Raw genomic sequence first — 21,533 nt, forward strand, 5'->3', positions numbered from 1 at the left:
TTGGTTTTATGCTTTATCTAACATGACAGCCATGTAAACAAACAACCAATGTCATTTACAACTAAACGTTGCTCTCAAGAATGTTTTTGAAAACATTTGAAGTGAGAAATAGACGATGCAATGACCGGAAAGTGATTCTATTTGATCCACCGCACTTCCTTGTTTATCGTGGCACAACAACGGGGGAATACCAAAACGCTCGCCCCAAAACACAGTCGCCCCGGGGCAAATCCGGCGGTATTTCAGGCAAATCGGCAGTAAATAGAATGGGGGGCGAGTGTGTTTTGGGGCGAGTATTTCTCCATTTCGTCATTTGTTTTTGCGAGGCGAACTTGTTCGCCCAGCCCAATACTTATGGAATACTTTCATTGCCGTAAGCAAGGAAATACTTTGTTTTGTTGTTACTTTTGGGTAAATGTATTTATGTATTTATTAAGGGCGATTAACCACCTCGGCTTCGCCTCGGTGGTTAATCGCCCTGTCGGGCTTTAAATTTCAATAATGACTACCTCCCCATGCATTATCCCTTGCTTATTTAGCATAGGAGTGAAGACAAAAAAAGTTCATTATAATTCTTATGGTCATATTATTGCATGTTACTGCATGTGCATGTAATGTAACGCTCTGTAGTTTTGTTCATATACAGATGTGCCATTTCAAAACTTCACATGTCCTTCCATCGCCAAGACAGTACATTTTCAGGGGATTCCCAGGGCAATAAGAGGGACAAAGAAGGGCATTTAAAATGCTGAATTGTTTTGATGATCACTGCTTTTATGATGCTAATTAATTTGAGCAACTGGTCAAGGACATCTTCAAATCACCTTTCGCCTCATAATGAGTCTGACACCTTCAACACACATTCTTTTGTTCTCATGTATATGGATGTCTGTTGAAGGGAAAAACGGGGGTGTGTAGTGACAACTTCTTTTCAGGGGAAAAACAGTGCATTTTTAAGGGCAGAAAAGGGAGGAAAACATGCTTTTTTAGGGCACTTTCAGGGAAAGAACAGTAACGTGTGAAGTTTTGAAGTGGCACATCTGTAGCTTTACATGTGTATGACAATGCATGAACAAACCCTTATTGTACTTGTTGTACTCTTTGTAATATTGTGATAAGGACCCCCTCTAAAATGAGATGATACATTATGTGTTAAAATGCATCAATTAAGTATATTATAAACGCAAATAATTTCCCTTCTTTCGTTGTTATTCGTCAACTACTCGAGAAAATTAGCAAAAGCTATTCTTATAAACAGCCATGAAATCCAGCTTAGTCAATTAACTAACTAGTAGCCTTAGACACACGTGTGTGTGTGTGTGTGTGTGTGTGTGTATGTGTGTGTGTGTGTGTGTGTGTGTGTGTGTGTGTGTGTGTGTGTGTGTGTGTGTGTGTGTGTGTGTGTGTGTGTGTGTGTGTGTGTGTGTGTGTGTGTGTGCGCGCGTTACCTGTGTGTCTGTTGGTTCCGTCCAGGTTGGCAAACTCAATGTAATCCTCCTTGGCATCAGCCCAGTAGATGCGATCATTGATGTAATCTAATGTCAGACCCCAGGGCTGTGTGATCTTCTCCTTCACGATGACTGTCCTGTTGGTGCCGTCCATCCCCATCCTCTCTATGTGAGGGTTGTAGTAACCGATGTCTGTCCAGTACAAGTATCTGTCAGAGAGACACTGTGTCAGGGTCACCGTTCACAACAAATCACACATACAGTGAGTGTACAGTACTAGTAGACAGGCAATTATGATAAGACTTCATCCATGGTTCAAAAATAATTGTCATGCTTTACTATGATATGTTTTAATCATCTTAGGTGTCATTATGTTTGGACTTTGTTTCATAGGAGCTCCAGAGAGTATAGACATCTAGAAAGAGATGCCAGGAGCCACGCCCCCCAAACTTAATATATTGTGCCGTCACAATATAAATCTAAAATAAATCTTAATTATATTTCTTTTCAACTTCTAACTGCATTAAGTATGTGCAGCAATCTAATCAGTTTTACACATAGATATTGTCAGGTTTTATGGTAACCCTTCCTTTTACAGTACGGTAATTATCAGGTAATACCAGGTAATAAGTATTTACCAGGTAATTACCAGGTAAGTACATGTAACTACCAGGTAAATTACTCAGTAGTTACACAATAATTACTAAGTATTTTCCTGACAAATGCCAGGTAGTTACCAAGTAATAATAAGTATGTATTTTGTTATTACCAGGAAATGACATGGTCATTACCAGGTAAATTACTCAGTAGTTACTAGGTAATTTACAAATATTTACCAGGTAATAATACGTATTTATTGTGTGATTACCAGGTAATGGCATGGTAATCTCCAGGTAAATTACCCACTAGTTACTAGGTAATTACCAAGTATTTTCATGACAACTACCAGGTAAAGTTGATAAAGTCAAGCTAAAAACAGTCCAGAAGCTATTTATACATAAAACCACTCATCTGGGTGCAACCAGATGAGCCCTGACTTCGTGTTTGAAGTTAGAGGAGATATACCAGCATGGTGAGGCTTGTGTGCTAATGTGCTAAAAACGATTAGCATGCTACTGCTAGCGCTACCCACTAATGCTAATATACAGAGGAGTATGCCATTGACTTAAGCTAAAAACGCTAGCATGCTAATGCTAACTTAGAGGTGATGATGTGATATGAATGAGGTTGATGTTTACTGTATCAATGAACAGCTGGACATGCTGAATGTTTTTGGAGAGTAGTGTTGAACACTCTTGATCCGGTGTTTTTCACACTAAAAAGATGTACTTTGGTGTAAAATTATTTTTTACTGCATGTGTCTGTATAGGCTGCCTTTCCTGCACTTCCTGCAACTACTGGAGGTAGCCATTGCAGTATACAGGTAACATAGCTAATGTTTGATACTGGTGTAGCAATGTTATGCCATTATTATGTGAAGAGAGATTATTTATTTTTGTTTAAATGATGTATTTGTGATAATCCTGATTATTTGAATTTGATTAATTTATTTTGTTGTTTTAATTAATGGAATTTTACAGTAATTAATTAATATTGGTTAAATTGTAATTCATGTTAATGTGAGTAATGAGATCATTTCATGAATGAAGCTAAGCTAAGCTTTATTTTATTTTATTTTATGGTCCCCTATACCATATACGGAAATGAATACATTCTGACCTTACTAATTGTAGGTCAGTTTTTTTGAAACTGCTTGGAGTTTGATTCTGCTTGGACAACTTGATGTTTGATGGCGAGCTACCCAACCCAATGGAGATGAACCAGGAAATCAACTAACAATAGCATGCAGAAGATAGAAGACGGAATCCACTGACAGTCTTGATACACGCGTATCGTTCCAATTCACTCTACAGCAAGGGCGCCGATACCGTGGGTGCCTCGGGGCTGAAGCACCCACCTGAAATGAGGAGCACCCACTGGGTGCTGGTCCCAAAAAAATATTTTTTTTTATTTTTTATTTTTTCAAAATCAGTAGTGGTGGGTGCCCGGATTTACAGTACCATAACCATTACAGTAGCTACTAGCTGTCTAACTCGGAGATCCACTCATTGGTGGGGGGGGGGGGGCGCCGCGCGCGAGTATGAGGGGGGCGCTCATACTCGCACACAACGCGCAGCCGCTCGTACTCGCAGCGCGCTCCCATTTGTTTAAGTTTTGCCGGCTCTAGACAGTCTTCACCTAGCAGGTAAATTAACACAAAGTTCACAAACTAAGAGAGAGAGGCTTGCCTTTACTGCACTAATAGCAAGATGAAGCCACCAGCACCTTCAGCAAAGAAGAGATTCACCCAGCAGAAACTACATTTCTTCAAAACCGCCGAGGCGAACAGCACAGTCAGATCTGCCGCGGCAGTGAGGAGGAGGAGGAGGAGGAGGAAGCGGAGGATAGCACAGCCAGCTCCGCTGCTGGTGGTCGTGCCCGTGACCCGGCCGACAGGGAGGAGGAGGAGGAGGGGGAGGCCGACAGTGAGGATGATGAGGAGGAGGAGGCGGCGGTGGCGGAGGATAGCAGCAGCAGCAGCCGCAAGTACCCAATGAAAAATAATGCCTTTTCTTTCGGCCGCGGGTGGGGGGGCGGGGGAGTTTAAACATACTCAGTTCAGAGTAAATTTTGTGTACTGAATAAACCGAATTAACCGAAATAAAGTTACAAAACCCCCCCAAAAAAGTTAATTACCCGCGCTGCAAGCGCGTGCATGTGTGGCAGGTTGGGCACCCGCAGGAGTTTATAAATATCGGCGCCCTTGCTCTACAGTGTGGTAGGACAAATCAACCTCCACTGCACATCCACTGTGCAGTGGGACCAACACACGCATACCACTTCCACAGTGGTGTGAACTGAACCATTACATAGACTAAGGGGATTTTGTGATAAATTGAATTTAGATATTGGCCAATTAGGATTTATTTGGTTTTGCATAACCCGGGTTGTATTTTGTATTTTCAAAGGTAAAAAGTATTTGTATGTTTTTTCTATTTCATTCTATATACATTTATTATCTTCCCACTATGTACGTGTGCATACGAACACACGTACGTATTTCTATGAATATATATATATATATGTATGTATAAGTATATACGTATATATGTGTATGTAACCAATATTTATGCGAACCTAATTGTCTCTAACTTAACATAAACAATGAACATATTTATATGTATGAAGCTACCACTTCAATAGATATAAATATTTTTGAACTGTTTTGTTTCGGGTTTTTGTTTTCGAATCAAATTGTCTTCTACTTAATATAAACAATGAACATATATATGAAACTACCACTACAATAAGTATAAATAGTTTTGAATGGTTTTGTTTCTTATTTATTTTTTCTGTGTAAATAATCACGAAATATTTCTCTTCATTTTGTTTTTGTTTAATTCGTTTTGTTTTCATAATTATGTAAGACTTAGCATTGTTGACACTTGGTTTTCTTCTGTTTGTTTTGTTTTCTTTTTTACTCTTTTGTTTTCTTTTCTTTGTTTTTTGTTTCTTTTTGTGTGACAAGTCATTTACTTTGATTATTAATAAGGTGGGCATAATAAGCTTCGGCTTCAGCCCAAACCTTTTCGGTCAAATGATTTTGCTAAAAATACTTTGTATGTTCAAAATGTTTTGTTTTTGTAAACCATGACCGAAATAAATAAACTATCTATCTATCTATCTATTATTGCTAATAAAAGTAAGTGTTTCCAGTTCATAACCTTCCAACGAGTAAAAACTGTGCAGTGGTGCTCATTCTGGTGTAATTAATGGTAACTGGTTCCATAGTCGATCTTAACATTGTCTGGTCACTAGTCCAAACCCAACATAACTATAACAAGTTTTTACAGTTATGCCACTTGATATAACCACTCTAATATTGTAACAATGGTCACACAGGTTACATAATATTCCATGCATTTTCTTGTGTTTTGGTCTAACTGAAATGTAAAAGTAACTGAAAAACGGTTTATTGTAACTAAATGTGAAAGCTATTGAAATGTAATGTATTTGAAAATAAAAGAGAATATTGTAACTTTTCTTTTTTTTGATTGATATTGAGAAAAACAGAACAGAAAACAAGATACAAATAAACTATAGAGGTTGTGAATTAATACATTCTGCTGTGGAGGCTTGCTGGAGAAAGATGTCGTCATCAGTGTCATTCATTGTATCCCTATTTTAACAGGCCCGTACCAGGGCTTTACAGTAGCAATACTTATCTGCCTATGGGTCTTTGACCTGAGACCTGTAACAATAGCAGGGAAATAAACAAGGCTAATTTTAATAGTTTAGGTCCACCTTACTTATTGGGTAACTTGCAAGGTTTTACTTGATAATTTATTGGAATGTATGCGTTACAAATTTCTAATTACTGGGTAAATACCAGGTTATTGTTTTTTTTATTTGGTTCAATATCTGAGTTGTTGCCAGTTAACACGTCCAAAACTATCATACAGCACCAATTACTGGGAAAGTACATGGTAATATCATGGAAACACACCACGCTTCCTTTGACAGTACAGTTCCAAATGACTTTCCGGGTAACTTGCGAGGTATTACTTGATAATGGTTTGGTATGTACGTGGTACAAGTTTCTAACAATTGTGTAATAGCAGGTAATTACTGGCTAAATAGCTGGGAGGGTAATCTGCAATTACTGATAAAGTACAGGGTAATATCACGGAAACAAACAATGCTTCCTTTTACAGTACAGTTAGACCTTTCTTACACGGTAACTTGTGAGGTTTTACTTGATAACGTTTTGGAAATGTATGTGGTCCAACTTTCTAATTACTGGGTAAAGACCAGGTAATTATCAGAGTTATTGCCAGGTAACATGTTCAAACCTACACAGCCTGATGGGTAATTGTGGAGGATTATAATCTACAATTACCAGGTAAGTACGTGATAATATCATGGTAACAAACCACACTTCCTTTTATAGTACACTTAAACCTTACTTACAGGGTAACTCTCAAGGTTTTACCTGATAATGTTTTACTTATTACTGGGTAAATATTAGGTAATTACCGGGTAGTCGTAAGTGAAATATCTAGCAAATACTAGGTAAGTACCAGGTAATTACATGGCCATTGTTGAGTAATTACCTGGTACATATCTGAGTTATTGTTATCCTAACACAGTCACATTTAAACAAATTGACAGGGTAATAGTGGAGGTTATAATCTACAGACCAGGTAATTATCAAGTAAATGCCTGGTAGTTGATTATGAAAATACTTGCTAGTTACCTACTAACTACTGGGTATTTTTTATAATTTTGATCCCTCGATTTTGTTACCCTTTTTTCACCCGGTGCCAATTTGCTAAGTGATCCTGGGCACTACACTCCCCCCTGCAGCCTAGGGAGGCCAGGGCCGAGCTCATGCCTCCTTCAATGCATGAGAGCCAACTGACCTTCTTGTCACCTGACAGGGGGGAGTTTCCCTGGTTGGACGTAGCGTGTGGAAGGAACACGTTCTTCCAACCAGTTCCTTTCCCCTCCATCAGGCGCCCCGGCTGACCAGGGGGAGGCAGTATAGTGACCAGGATTACTACATGTTTTTGTGAGGGTATTAACTACCCTAGGAGACACGGGGAGAACATGCAAACTCCACACAGAGTGGGCCCTTTCGCCAACCCCACCTAGGGTATGGGCGCTGATGACGTGGAGGAGAAGACACGCCCCCAGCGCCCACAGCGTCCCCGGCAGGAATCGAACCCAGGACCTTCAAGCTGTGAGGCGACAGCGCTACCGACTGCGTCACCGTGCTCCTAAAACCCTAACAACTGGGTATTGACCATGTAATTACTTGGTAATCACAAAACATAATTATAATTACCTGGTTATTGTTATGAAAATATTGGTAATTATCTAGTAACTACTGAGTAATTTACCTGATAGTTACCATGTAATTACTATGTAATTAAACAATAAATACTTATTATTACCTAATAATTACCTGGTAGTTGTCAGGAGAATACTTGGTAATTACCTATTAACTACTGGGTAATTTACCTGGTAATTGCCATGTAATTACATGGTAATTACAGAGCAAATACTTATTACCTGGTAGTTGTCATGAAAATACTTGGTAATTACTTAGTAACTATTGGGTAATTCACCTGGAAATGACTATGTCATTACCTGGTAATCACACAATCAATACTTATTACCTGGTAAATACTTTGCAATTACCCAGTAATACTGAGTAATTTGTAATCACACAATAAATACTTATTATTACCTGGTAACTACCTGGTAGTTGTCAGAAAAATACTTAGTAATTATCTAGTAACTACTGAGTAATTTGGCTGGTAGTTACCATGTACTTGCATCGGGTACCTGGTAATTACCTAGTAAATACTTATTATTACCTGTAGTTACCTGTTAATTACCTGGTTATTACCTGGTAATTACCATACTGTATAAGGAAGGGTTAGCGTGGATGGATCTCCCCAGTGGTTGGTCGGGGTTATTACATCTTTTTCGTTATTATGTATCTCTTTTATAGTTTACAATCTATTCTGGCGGTTATGGGACAGGAGAGTATTTTGCATATTATAAAGATATTTAGAGGTGATTTGTTGAGTATTGGCATGTTCATGTTTCGGCTGGGCTTTTGTTGTGTAACAGGTCAAAAGTTGCCGTGGCAGAGAATGGGTTGATATAAGGCTCATGCACGTCAGTGATCTCTTATGCGCAGGCTTGACTTTCATCAGCCAGTCGTTACGCTGGTGTTTGTGAAGTTGGATCGTCCGTGGCGTCACGGGCTGGTCATAAATTTACTGTGCACAGTTTAGTTAGAAGTGTGTTTGTATATTGTACGAGTGTGTTTAGTAATAAATGTCAAGAATACTTATTTTTTTCAAATTCAAGAGTTTGGTTGAGTGGTTTTCACTGGTTTATCCTTCACAAACAATACCCTGTGCGGAGGGTTAAAACATAGTTAGGGTTGTAATTTAGAAATATCCGTACAGATCTAATTCAGTCTTCTTGTTTCACAGGATAGTTGATAATTTCAACATGAGGTTCATGATCACACCACAGTGCTCTTACCCGTAGCGTACATCTACAGCCATGCCACGTGGCTCCTTCAGGCCGGTGTTGACCAGGACTGTTCGGTACGACCCGTTTAGTTTGGACACCTCTATGGTGTCCCTGTCAATGTCACACCAGTACAGGTTTCCTCCTATCCAATCAACAGCCAGACCGCCTGGTTTACTGATCGACGTGCTGTGAAGGACCTGTCAACAAGCAATAAAAGCTTTCTTTCTTTACTTCTTTCATCACTTTAAAGCATTTATTTTGCCATTTTTGTACTTTATTTGTTAGATAGTGTAGAGTGACACTAAATCAAGTGCAGAGACAGCAGAAACACAAGACAAGGAGTCGGATTCAAACTCTGGTCCTCGCGGCTCACAAGGAGCACATGGCTGAGCCACCAGACATTTGGTTTCCTTGTTTTCCATTTAACACATTAAAGGTGATATCACAAAACATTTTGAAACATTTGAATAAAAATATAAACATTTTGAATATGATTTCCCTTCCCCATCATCTGTCCTCATTGTTGTCATTGTCACACTGACCTGGACGTCACTGCCATTGATGTTCATGCGACTGATCTTGCTGTTTGGGGGAGTGACGTCTGTCCAGTAGATCATCTGCTGCTGATAGTTAAAGTCCAGAGCCACTGCATCGGGTGAGTCCTGTCACACCACAGTAGTTGTGTTAGTCTCTGACAGGAATACATTCCAACATGTCTAAAGCAGTCTGTACAGAGTATTGTATAGGATGTGTTGTTATGTTCAGTGGTTTTCACCTGTTTGAGCACTGTGTCATTGGAGCCGTTCAAGTTCATCTTCCTCAGATAGTTGCCGCTGGCATAGATGATGAAGGGTTCCACCTCTGGAGAAAGTGAAGCATGACATGTAAGTTGGTTAAAATTAAAAAATCCACACAGCTCTCAAAGCAGGACTATGGTTGTTTCTTACCAGACGTGGACTTGCAGATGGTGGGGTCTTCAGGGCTGAGCTGGAAGCCCTCCACACAGAGACAGTGGAAGCTGCCAGGTGTGTTGATGCAGCGCTGGGTGCAGGGATAGGTGCTACACTCATCTACACACACACACACACACACACACACACACACACACACACACACACACACACACACACACACACACACACACACACACACACACACACACACACACACACACACACACACACACACACACACACACACACGAGATGAAACAGTTCCTGCTGTATTTTCAGACGTGCGTGTCTGTCTGCACGGCCTGCCAAGTGAATGAGAGTTTTTTGCGGCCCCAGGGTCAAAGTGACTCAACGGCAGCAGCCCCAGGTCAAACAACTCATATGCTGTGGGTGAGTCCAAGTGTACGGCCATGTTAAAGGAGTCATGGAGGATGTTGATGTGACTGTACTTATTGACTCTGGTTTCAGTGTTTCACTGATTTCTGAAGAGTTTAAAATGTCCATTCCAACTCTAAGTAGGCGTGTGTTGAGTCAGCAGTACAGCTTTGCCCGTGCAGTTAATGGACAATTACTGAACACTGTGGGTACAATGACCCTTCCCATACGGGGGGGGGGGTTGATCTGATGCTGCTGAACCATGCTGTTTTGGACACTGGTCAGGGACTACTCTAGATTGGAGATGTTGAGAGGCTTCTACACAGTATGCCGTTTCACTGCATATGTCATATAACTGACTGTCTGTTGTCTGTGGAACAGAGGCTTCTACACAGATATAACTGACTGTCTGTTGTCTGTAGAACAGAAGCAACAACTGCAGGCTCTCCTGGAGGAGAAACGGGTGTTCTGCAACGGACGGGGCGGTGCAGTGAACCTCGCTCTGGTCAAACACTGCATTCAGACAGGTGGTGAACCCAGTGAAGCAACTGGCTGACCACACCTCCACCGAGAAGCAGAGGGAGATGGACAGACAGGTGAAGCGCCTGTTGAAAGAGGGTGTCACCGAGGAGCCCCTGGTCCTCTCCTGTGGTGCTTATGAGGAAGGAGGATAAGACATGGTGGTTCTGTGTTACTACAGGGGCCTCAACTCTGTGACAGTAAAGGACTCTCTTGACACACTGGATGCGTAGGCGAGGGCCACCTGGTTCAGCACATTGGACTTCTCAGATGGCTCCTGGCAGAAGGAAGTGACACAGGAGGAGCGTGAGAAGACCGTCTTCAACATTGGCCAGGGCCTGTACCAGTTTAAATCCATGGCCCTGGGCCTCACCAATGCTGCCTTCCAGAGGGTCATGGAGCTGGTGTTGAGACGGCTGCTGTGGCACATCTGTATGGTGTATCTTGACGATATATTGGTCTACATAAATTCGTTTGAGGACCACCTCTCGGCTCTGTGGGTGGTCTTTGCTCAATAAGAAAGTATATTCTTTGATGTAAATTCATATTTATTCATTGTGCTCTATTCTCCAATTATGTGCAAAATAATAAACCTGGTTAACATTAATATTTATTGTTATTCTTTGACTGATCAGACTGATCATAAATGTTAATCTAATGCAGTTGTTCTTGAATCAACAACACAATGTTATTGCTTAAAGTTTGACACCGTGCAAACCTCTTGAAGAGTGAAATGTTGAACTCATGTCATTGAACAAGATGAAGTCATCATTTAATTAGCATTTATTTACATAACTTGTATGTGCCTGATTTCTAAATTACTTAATAACTTCACGGGCAAAGGTACAAAGCAGTTAATACAGTGTCTATGTAATGTATATACAGTATATCTGGTTATCTACAGTATGTATATCTCTATGGTCACACCGGTTGAGAGTTGTTGCTTCAAATTAAAAGCCCTCCAGCATTTCAGACATGATCCAGTCATATTCCTGGTTTTGACTTAGTCCTGTTTAATGATTCGGAAAGGTTGAAATTAGATTAGGTGATATTATCACAGCAGACCAAAAACACAGACAGACAGACAGACAGACAGACAGACAGACAGACAGACAGACAGACAGACAGACAGTGTTACCTGAACAGATCACCTCCATTCTGCCAGTGGAAGTATCAGGCTCCATTGTTCCACACTCCCTCAGTGAAGACTCAGAACCAACACAGGAAGATGTAATCTTCCATACAGGTGAACTTGTAAGCCACAAAAACCAAAAACCAGCTATACGTTTTGTTGAAACAGCAGAGCCACAGGCCAGCTGTCTACACACTACAGATGCTGACTTCAGGTTCCAGTCATCATCATCCACTGGTCTCCACTCTCCCTGGTCTTTCATCTCCAGTTTACCAGTACAGCTACTGGTTCCTCCCACCAACCTGACATCAGGCTCTGTACAGAGACAGTTTGCAGAAGAAAGGTAATATTACATCATGGAGATTTTCTGGAAATTGCCTACCTCAACAACTTTACAGATTCATAGCACAGGCCTACATATAAATATGTTGACGTAAAATGGCTTAATTACCCACACACACACAACACCTCTGGTATGGAACCCCCCAGAGTTAGCACAAACATGGGCACAATTAAATGTTACTACTATGCCACCAAACAATGGAATTCCTTCAAAACTATCCTGAAATCATCATGTCAGAAAATGACAGGTGGAGTTACATTTTAAATCATACACTGCTACCCTGTCCTATTATTATTATTATTATTATTATTATTATTATTATTATTATTATTATTATTATTATTATTATTATTATAAATCATACACTGCTACCCTGTCCTATTATTATTATTATTATTATTATTATTATTATTATTATTATTATTACCCTTATTATTATTATAGTTATTATATTATTATTATAAATCATACACTGCTGCCCTGCCCTATTATTCAATGACGTATTAATGTGTTGATACGTCAAGCTCTGTCGATGAATTGAATACACAATGGTCCCCATGACTTTGTGTTATCCTATGAGCCAAATAGAATAATAAACGTGTTTTGACGTGTACTGGTGTTTACGCTAGATGGCGCTCTTCGATAACCTATGAGTCACCATTTGACTCCCATTGAAGCAGCAAATCACATGATTGCAAAACTACTACAGCCACATTCAGTCCCATTCTAATGGATTTGGAAAAATGCCCTTTTCTCTGCTTTCTGTTGCTTTTTGGCGAAAACCATGTACATTCTGCCAATATCTATCGAACCGATTATCGCGACGGCACGCTTCCCCCCGATTCTACGAGACTTGGATACATCTTTTAAAGTGATCGGTGGATGCATCGTTGTGAAGAATAATATGCTATGATTTTTCAAAGGTTAGTGAAAACGCTCGGAATCACTGACAAGGTCGGCTAAAGACGATGTTTTACTCTTTTGGTTAATGAGTTAATGGTTAAATACCTCCTAAAGTGATGATAATATAATGTATGTGGGTAAAGTGATGATAATATAATGTATGTGGGTAAAGTGATGATAATATAATGTATGTGGGTAAAGTGATGATAATATAATGTATGTGGGTAAAGTGATGATAATATAATGTATGTGGGTAAAGAGATGATAATATAATGTATGTGGGTAAAGTGATGATAATATAATGTATGTGGGTAAAGAGATGATAATATAATGTATGTGGGTAAAGTGATGATAATATAATGTATGTGGGTAAAGTGATGATAATATAATGTATGTGGGTAAAGTGATGATAATATAGTGTATGTGGGTAAAGTGATGATAATATAGTGTATGTGGGTAAAGTGATGATATAATGTATGTGGGTAAAGTGATGATAATATAATGTATGTGGGTAAAGTGATGATAATATAATGTATGTGGGTAAAGTGATGATAATATAATGTATGTGGGTAAAGTGATGATAATATAATGTATGTGGGTAAAGTGATGATAATATAGTGTATGTGGGTAAAGTGATGATAATATAGTGTATGTGGGTAAAGTGATGATATAATGTATGTGGGTAAAGTGATGATAATATAATGTATGTGGGTAAAGTGATGATAATATAATGTATGTGGGTAAAGTGATGATAATATAGTGTATGTGGGTAAAGTGATGATAATATAGTGTATGTGGGTAAAGTGATGATATAATGTATGTGGGTAAAGTGATGATAATATAATGTATGTGGGTAAAGTGATGATAATATAATGTATGTGGGTAAAGTGATGATAATATAATGTATGTGGGTAAAGTGATGATAATATAATGTATGTGGGTAAAGTGATGATAATATAATGTATGTGGGTAAAGTGATGATAATATAATGTATGTGGGTAAAGTGATGATAATATAGTGTATGTGGGTAAAGTGATGATAATATAGTGTATGTGGGTAAAGTGATGATATAATGTATGTGGGTAAAGTGATGATAATATAATGTATGTGGGTAAAGTGATGATAATATAATGTATGTGGGTAAAGTGATGATAATATAATGTATGTATGTGGGTAAAGTGATGATAATATAGTGTATGTGGGTAAAGTGATGATAATATAATGTATGTGGGTAAAGTGATGATAATATAATGTATGTGGGTAAAGTGATGATAATATAATGTATGTGGGTAAAGTGATGATATAATGTATGTGGGTAAAGAGATGATAATATAATGTATGTGGGTAAAGTGATGATAATATAATGTATGTGGGTAAAGTGATGATAATATAGTGTATGTGGGTAAAGTGATGATAATATAATGTATGTGGGTAAAGTGATGATAATATAATGTATGTGGGTAAAGTGATGATAATATAATGTATGTGGGTAAAGTGATGATAATATAATGTATGTGGGTAAAGTGATGATAATATAATGTATGTGGGTAAAGTGATGATAATATAGTGTATGTGGGTAAAGTGATGATATAATGTATGTGGGTAAAGTGATGATAATATAATGTATGTGGGTAAAGTGATGATAATATAATGTATGTGGGTAAAGTGATGATAATATAGTGTATGTGGGTAAAGTGATGATAATATAGTGTATGTGGGTAAAGTGATGATATAATGTATGTGGGTAAAGTGATGATAATATAATGTATGTGGGTAAAGTGATGATAATATAATGTATGTGGGTAAAGTGATGATAATATAATGTATGTGGGTAAAGTGATGATAATATAATGTATGTGGGTAAAGTGATGATAATATAATGTATGTGGGTAAAGTGATGATAATATAATGTATGTGGGTAAAGTGATGATAATATAGTGTATGTGGGTAAAGTGATGATAATATAGTGTATGTGGGTAAAGTGATGATATAATGTATGTGGGTAAAGTGATGATAATATAATGTATGTGGGTAAAGTGATGATAATATAATGTATGTGGGTAAAGTGATGATAATATAATGTATGTATGTGGGTAAAGTGATGATAATATAGTGTATGTGGGTAAAGTGATGATAATATAATGTATGTGGGTAAAGTGATGATTATAATGTATGTGGGTAAAGTGATGATAATATAATGTATGTGGGTAAAGTGATGATATAATGTATGTGGGTAAAGTGATGATAATATAATGTATGTGGGTAAAGTGATGATATAATGTATGTGGGTAAAGTGATGATAATATAATGTATGTGGGTAAAGTGATGATAATATAATGTATGTGGGTAAAGTGATGATATAGTGTATGTGGGTAAAGTGATGATAATATAATGTATGTGGGTAAAGTGATGATATAATGTATGTGGGTAAAGTGATGATAATATAATGTATGTGGGTAAAGTGATGATAATATAGTGTATGTGGGTAAAGTGATGATAATATAATGTATGTGGGTAAAGTGATGATAATATAATGTATGTGGGTAAAGTGATGATAATATAATGTATGTGGGTAAAGTGATGATATAGTGTATGTGGGTAAAGTGATGATAATATAATGTATGTGGGTAAAGTGATGATATAATGTATGTGGGTAAAGTGATGATAATATAATGTATGTGGGTAAAGTGATGATAATATAGTGTATGTGGGTAAAGTGATGATAATATAATGTATGTGGGTAAAGTGATGATAATATAATGTATGTGGGTAAAGTGATGATAATATAATGTATGTGGGTAAAGTGATGATATAATGTATGTGGGTAAAGTGATGATAATATAATGTATGTGGGTAAAGTGATGATAATATAATGTATGTGGGTAAAGTAATGATAATATAATGTATGTGGGTAAAGTGATGATATAATGTATGTGGGTAAAGTGATGATAATATAATGTATGTGGGTAAAGTGATGATAATATAATGTATGTGGGTAAAGTGATGATAATATAATGTATGTGGGTAAAGTGATGATAATATAATGTATGTGGGTAAAGTGATGATATAATGTATGTGGGTAAAGTAATGATAATATAATGTATGTGGGTAAAGTGATGATAATATAATGTATGTGGGTAAAGAGATGATAATATAATGTATGTGGGTAAAGAGATGATAATATAATGTATGTGGGTAAAGTGATGATAATATAATGTATGTGTGTAAAGTGATGATAATATAATGTATGTGGGTAAAGTGATGATAATATAATGTATGTGGGTAAAGTGATGATAATATAATGTATGTGGGTAAAGAGATGATAATATAATGTATGTGGGTAAAGAGATGATAATATAATGTATGTGGGTAAAGTGATGATAATATAATGTATGTGGGTAAAGTGATGATAATATAATGTATGTGGGTAAAGAGATGATAATATAATGTATGTGGGTAAAGAGATGATAATATAATGTATGTGGGTAAAGAGATGATAATATAATGTATGTGGGTAAAGTGATGATAATATAATGTATGTGGGTAAAGTGATGATAATATAATGTATGTGGGTAAAGTAATGATAATATAATGTATGTGGGTAAAGTAATGATAATATAATGTATGTGGGTAAAGAGATGATAATATAATGTATGTGGGTAAAGTAATGATAATATAATGTATGTGGGTAAAGAGATGATAATATAATGTATGTGGGTAAAGAGATGATAATATAATGTATGTGGGTAAAGTGATGATAATATAATGTAAGTGGGTAAAGTGATGATAATATAATGTATGTGGGTAAAGTAATGATAATATAATGTATGTGGGTAAAGAGATGATAATATAATGTATGTGGGTAAAGTAATGATAATATAATGTATGTGGGTAAAGTGATGATAATATAATGTATGTGGGTAAAGAGATGATAATATAATGTATGTGGGTAAAGTGATGATAATATAATGTATGTGGGTAAAGAGATGATAATATAATGTATGTGGGTAAAGAGATGATAATATAATGTATGTGGGTAAAGTGATGATAATATAATGTATGTGGGTAAAGTGATGATAATATAATGTATGTGGGTAAAGTGATGATAATATAATGTATGTGGGTAAAGTGATGATAATATAATGTATGTGGGTAAAGTGATGATAATATAATGTATGTGGGTAAAGTAATGATAATATAATGTATGTGGGTAAAGAGATGATAATATAATGTATGTGGGTAAAGAGATGATAATATAATGTATGTGGGTAAAGTGATGATAATATAATGTATGTGGGTAAAGAGATGATAATATAATGTAAAGAGATGATAATATAATGTATGTGGGTAAAGTGATGATAATATAATGTATGTGGGTAAAGTGATGATAATATAATGTATGTGGGTAAAGTGATGATAATATAATGTATGTGGGTAAAGTGATGATAATATAATGTATGTGGGTAAAGTGATGATAATATAATGTATGTGGGTAAAGTAATGATAATATAATGTATGTGGGTAAAGAGATGATAATATAATGTATGTGGGTAAAGAGATGATAATATAATGTATGTGGGTAAAGTGATGATAATATAATGTATGTGGGTAAAGAGATGATAATATAATGTAAAGAGATGATAATATAATGTATGTGGGTAAAGAGATGATAATATAATGTATGTGGGTAAAGTGATGATAATATAATGTATGTGGGTAAAGAGATGATAATATAATGTATGTGGGTAAAGAGATGATAATATAATGTATGTGGGTAAAGTGATGATAATATAATGTATGTGTGTAAAGTGATGATAATATAATGTATGTGGGTAAAGTGATGATAATATAATGTATGTGGGTAAAGTGATGATAATATAATGTATGTGGGTAAAGAGATGATAATATAATGTATGTGGGTAAAGAGATGATAATATAATGTATGTGGGTAAAGTGATGATAATATAATGTATGTGGGTAAAGTGATGATAATATAATGTATGTGGGTAAAGAGATGATAATATAATGTATGTGGGTAAAGAGATGATAATATAATGTATGTGGGTAAAGAGATGATAATATAATGTATGTGGGTAAAGTGATGATAATATAATGTATGTGGGTAAAGTGATGATAATATAATGTATGTGGGTAAAGTAATGATAATATAATGTATGTGGGTAAAGAGATGATAATATAATGTATGTGGGTAAAGTAATGATAATATAATGTATGTGGGTAAAGTGATGATAATATAATGTATGTGGGTAAAGAGATGATAATATAATGTATGTGGGTAAAGTGATGATAATATAATGTATGTGGGTAAAGTGATGATAATATAATGTATGTGGGTAAAGTGATGATAATATAATGTATGTGGGTAAAGAGATGATAATATAATGTATGTGGGTAAAGTGATGATAATATAATGTATGTGGGTAAAGTGATGATAATATAATGTATGTGGGTAAAGTGATGATAATATAATGTATGTGGGTAAAGAGATGATAATATAATGTATGTGGGTAAAGTGATGATAATATAATGTATGTGGGTAAAGTGATGATAATATAATGTATGTGGGTAAAGTAATGATAATATAATGTATGTGGGTAAAGAGATGATAATATAATGTATGTGGGTAAAGTGATGATAATATAATGTATGTGGGTAAAGTGATGATAATATAATGTATGTGGGTAAAGTGATGATAATATAATGTATGTGGGTAAAGTGATGATATAATGTATGTGGGTAAAGTAATGATAATATAATGTATGTGGGTAAAGAGATGATAATATAATGTATGTGGGTAAAGAGATGATAATATAATGTATGTGGGTAAAGTGATGATAATATAATGTATGTGGGTAAAGAGATGATAATATAATGTAAAGAGATGATAATATAATGTATGTGGGTAAAGAGATGATAATATAATGTATGTGGGTAAAGAGATGATAATATAATGTATGTGGGTAAAGTGATGATAATATAATGTATGTGGGTAAAGAGATGATAATATAATGTATGTGGGTAAAGAGATGATAATATAATGTATGTGGGTAAAGTGATGATAATATAATGTATGTGGGTAAAGTGATGATAATATAATGTATGTGGGTAAAGTGATGATAATATAATGTATGTGGGTAAAGTGATGATAATATAATGTATGTGGGTAAAGTGATGATAATATAATGTATGTGGGTAAAGTGATGATAATATAATGTATGTGGGTAAAGTGATGATAATATAATGTATGTGGGTAAAGTGATGATAATATAATGTATGTGGGTAAAGTGATGATAATATAATGTATGTGGGTAAAGTGATGATATAATGTATGTGGGTAAAGTGATGATAATATAATGTATGTGGGTAAAGTGATGATAATATAATGTATGTGGGTAAAGTGATGATAATATAATGTATGTGGGTAAAGTGATGATAATATAATGTATGTGGGTAAAGTGATGATAATATAATGTATGTGGGTAAAGAGATGATAATATAATGTATGTGGGTAAAGAGATGATAATATAATGTATGTGGGTAAAGAGATGATAATATAATGTATGTGGGTAAAGTGATGATAATATAATGTATGTGGGTAAAGTGATGATAATATAATGTATGTGGGTAAAGTGATGATAATATAATGTATGTGGGTAAAGTGATGATATAATGTATGTGGGTAAAGTAATGATAATATAATGTATGTGGGTAAAGAGATGATAATATAATGTATGTGGGTAAAGAGATGATAATATAATGTATGTGGGTAAAGTGATGATAATATAATGTATGTGGGTAAAGAGATGATAATATAATGTAAAGAGATGATAATATAATGTATGTGGGTAAAGAGATGATAATATAATGTATGTGGGTAAAGAGATGATAATATAATGTATGTGGGTAAAGTGATGATAATATAATGTATGTGGGTAAAGAGATGATAATATAATGTATGTGGGTAAAGAGATGATAATATAATGTATGTGGGTAAAGTGATGATAATATAATGTATGTGGGTAAAGTGATGATAATATAATGTATGTGGGTAAAGTGATGATAATATAATGTATGTGGGTAAAGTGATGATAATATAATGTATGTGGGTAAAGTGATGATAATATAATGTATGTGGGTAAAGTGATGATAATATAATGTATGTGGGTAAAGTGATGATAATATAATGTATGTGGGTAAAGTGATGATAATATAATGTATGTGGGTAAAGTGATGATAATATAATGTATGTGGGTAAAGTGATGATATAATGTATGTGGGTAAAGTGATGATAATATAATGTATGTGGGTAAAGTGATGATAATATAATGTATGTGGGTAAAGTGATGATAATATAATGTATGTGGGTAAAGTGATGATAATATAATGTATGTGGGTAAAGTGATGATAATATAATGTATGTGGGTAAAGTGATGATATAATGTATGTGGGTAAAGTAATGATAATATAATGTATGTGGGTAAAGAGATGATAATATAATGTATGTGGGTAAAGTGATGATAATATAATGTATGTGGGTAAAGTAATGATAATATAATGTATGTGGGTAAAGAGATGATAATATAATGTATGTGGGTAAAGTAATGATAATATAATGTATGTGGGTAAAGTGATGATAATATAATGTATGTGGGTAAAGAGATGATAATATAATGTATGTGGGTAAAGTGATGATAATATAATGTATGTGGGTAAAGAGATGATAATATAATGTATGTGGGTAAAGAGATGATAATATAATGTATGTGGGTAAAGTGATGATAATATAATGTATGTGGGTAAAGTGATGATAATATAATGTATGTGGGTAAAGTGATGATAATATAATGTATGTGGGTAAAGAGATGATAATATAATGTATGTGGGTAAAGTAATGATAATATAATGTATGTGGGTAAAGAGATGATAATATAATGTATGTGGGTAAAGTGATGATAATATAATGTATGTGGGTAAAGTGATGATAATATAATGTATGTGGGTAAAGTGATGATAATATAATGTATGTGGGTAAAGTGATGATAATATAATGTATGTGGGTAAAGTGATGATATAATGTATGTGGGTAAAGTAATGATAATATAATGTATGTGGGTAAAGAGATGATAATATAATGTATGTGGGTAAAGAGATGATAATATAATGTATGTGGGTAAAGTGATGATAATATAATGTATGTGGGTAAAGAGATGATAATATAATGTAAAGAGATGATAATATAATGTATGTGGGTAAAGAGATGATAATATAATGTATGTGGGTAAAGTGATGATAATATAATGTATGTGGGTAAAGTGATGATAATATAATGTATGTGGGTAAAGTGATGATAATATAATGTATGTGGGTAAAGTGATGATAATATAATGTATGTGGGTAAAGTGATGATAATATAATGTATGTGGGTAAAGTGATGATAATATAATGTATGTGGGTAAAGTGATGATAATATAATGTATGTGGGTAAAGTGATGATAATATAATGTATGTGGGTAAAGTGATGATAATATAATGTGTGTGGGTAAAGTGATGATAATATAATGTATGTGGGTAAAGTGATGATATAATGTATGTGGGTAAAGTAATGATAATATAATGTATGTGGGTAAAGAGATGATAATATAATGTATGTGGGTAAAGAGATGATAATATAATGTATGTGGGTAAAGTGATGATAATATAATGTATGTGGGTAAAGAGATGATAATATAATGTATGTGGGTAAA

At 35.1% G+C, this 21,533-nt stretch overlaps 1 protein-coding gene across 1 annotated transcript in view; it reads right to left on the reverse strand.

Annotated features, from left to right (window-relative positions):
• Window positions 1-8,548: 8,548 nt before the first annotated feature.
• Window positions 8,549-21,533, reverse strand: part of LOC311048681 (low-density lipoprotein receptor-related protein 1-like) — a gene marked incomplete at its 3' end in the record, with an annotated part of 32,154 nt that continues 19,169 nt past the window's right edge. Inside the window, exons 3-6 of the mRNA XM_084061943.1 lie at window positions 9,491-9,613; window positions 9,319-9,404; window positions 9,086-9,205; window positions 8,549-8,740 (exon numbers count right to left, since the gene is read on the reverse strand). Of these exons, the coding sequence (XP_083918069.1) occupies window positions 8,549-8,740; window positions 9,086-9,205; window positions 9,319-9,404; window positions 9,491-9,613 (521 nt within the window). The remainder of the gene's footprint in view (window positions 8,741-9,085; window positions 9,206-9,318; window positions 9,405-9,490; window positions 9,614-21,533) is intronic.

This window comes from Gymnoscopelus microlampas (genome assembly GCF_963454915.1).
Source record: "Gymnoscopelus microlampas genome assembly, chromosome: 7".
NCBI classification, from domain to species: domain Eukaryota; kingdom Metazoa; phylum Chordata; class Actinopteri; order Myctophiformes; family Myctophidae; genus Gymnoscopelus; species Gymnoscopelus microlampas.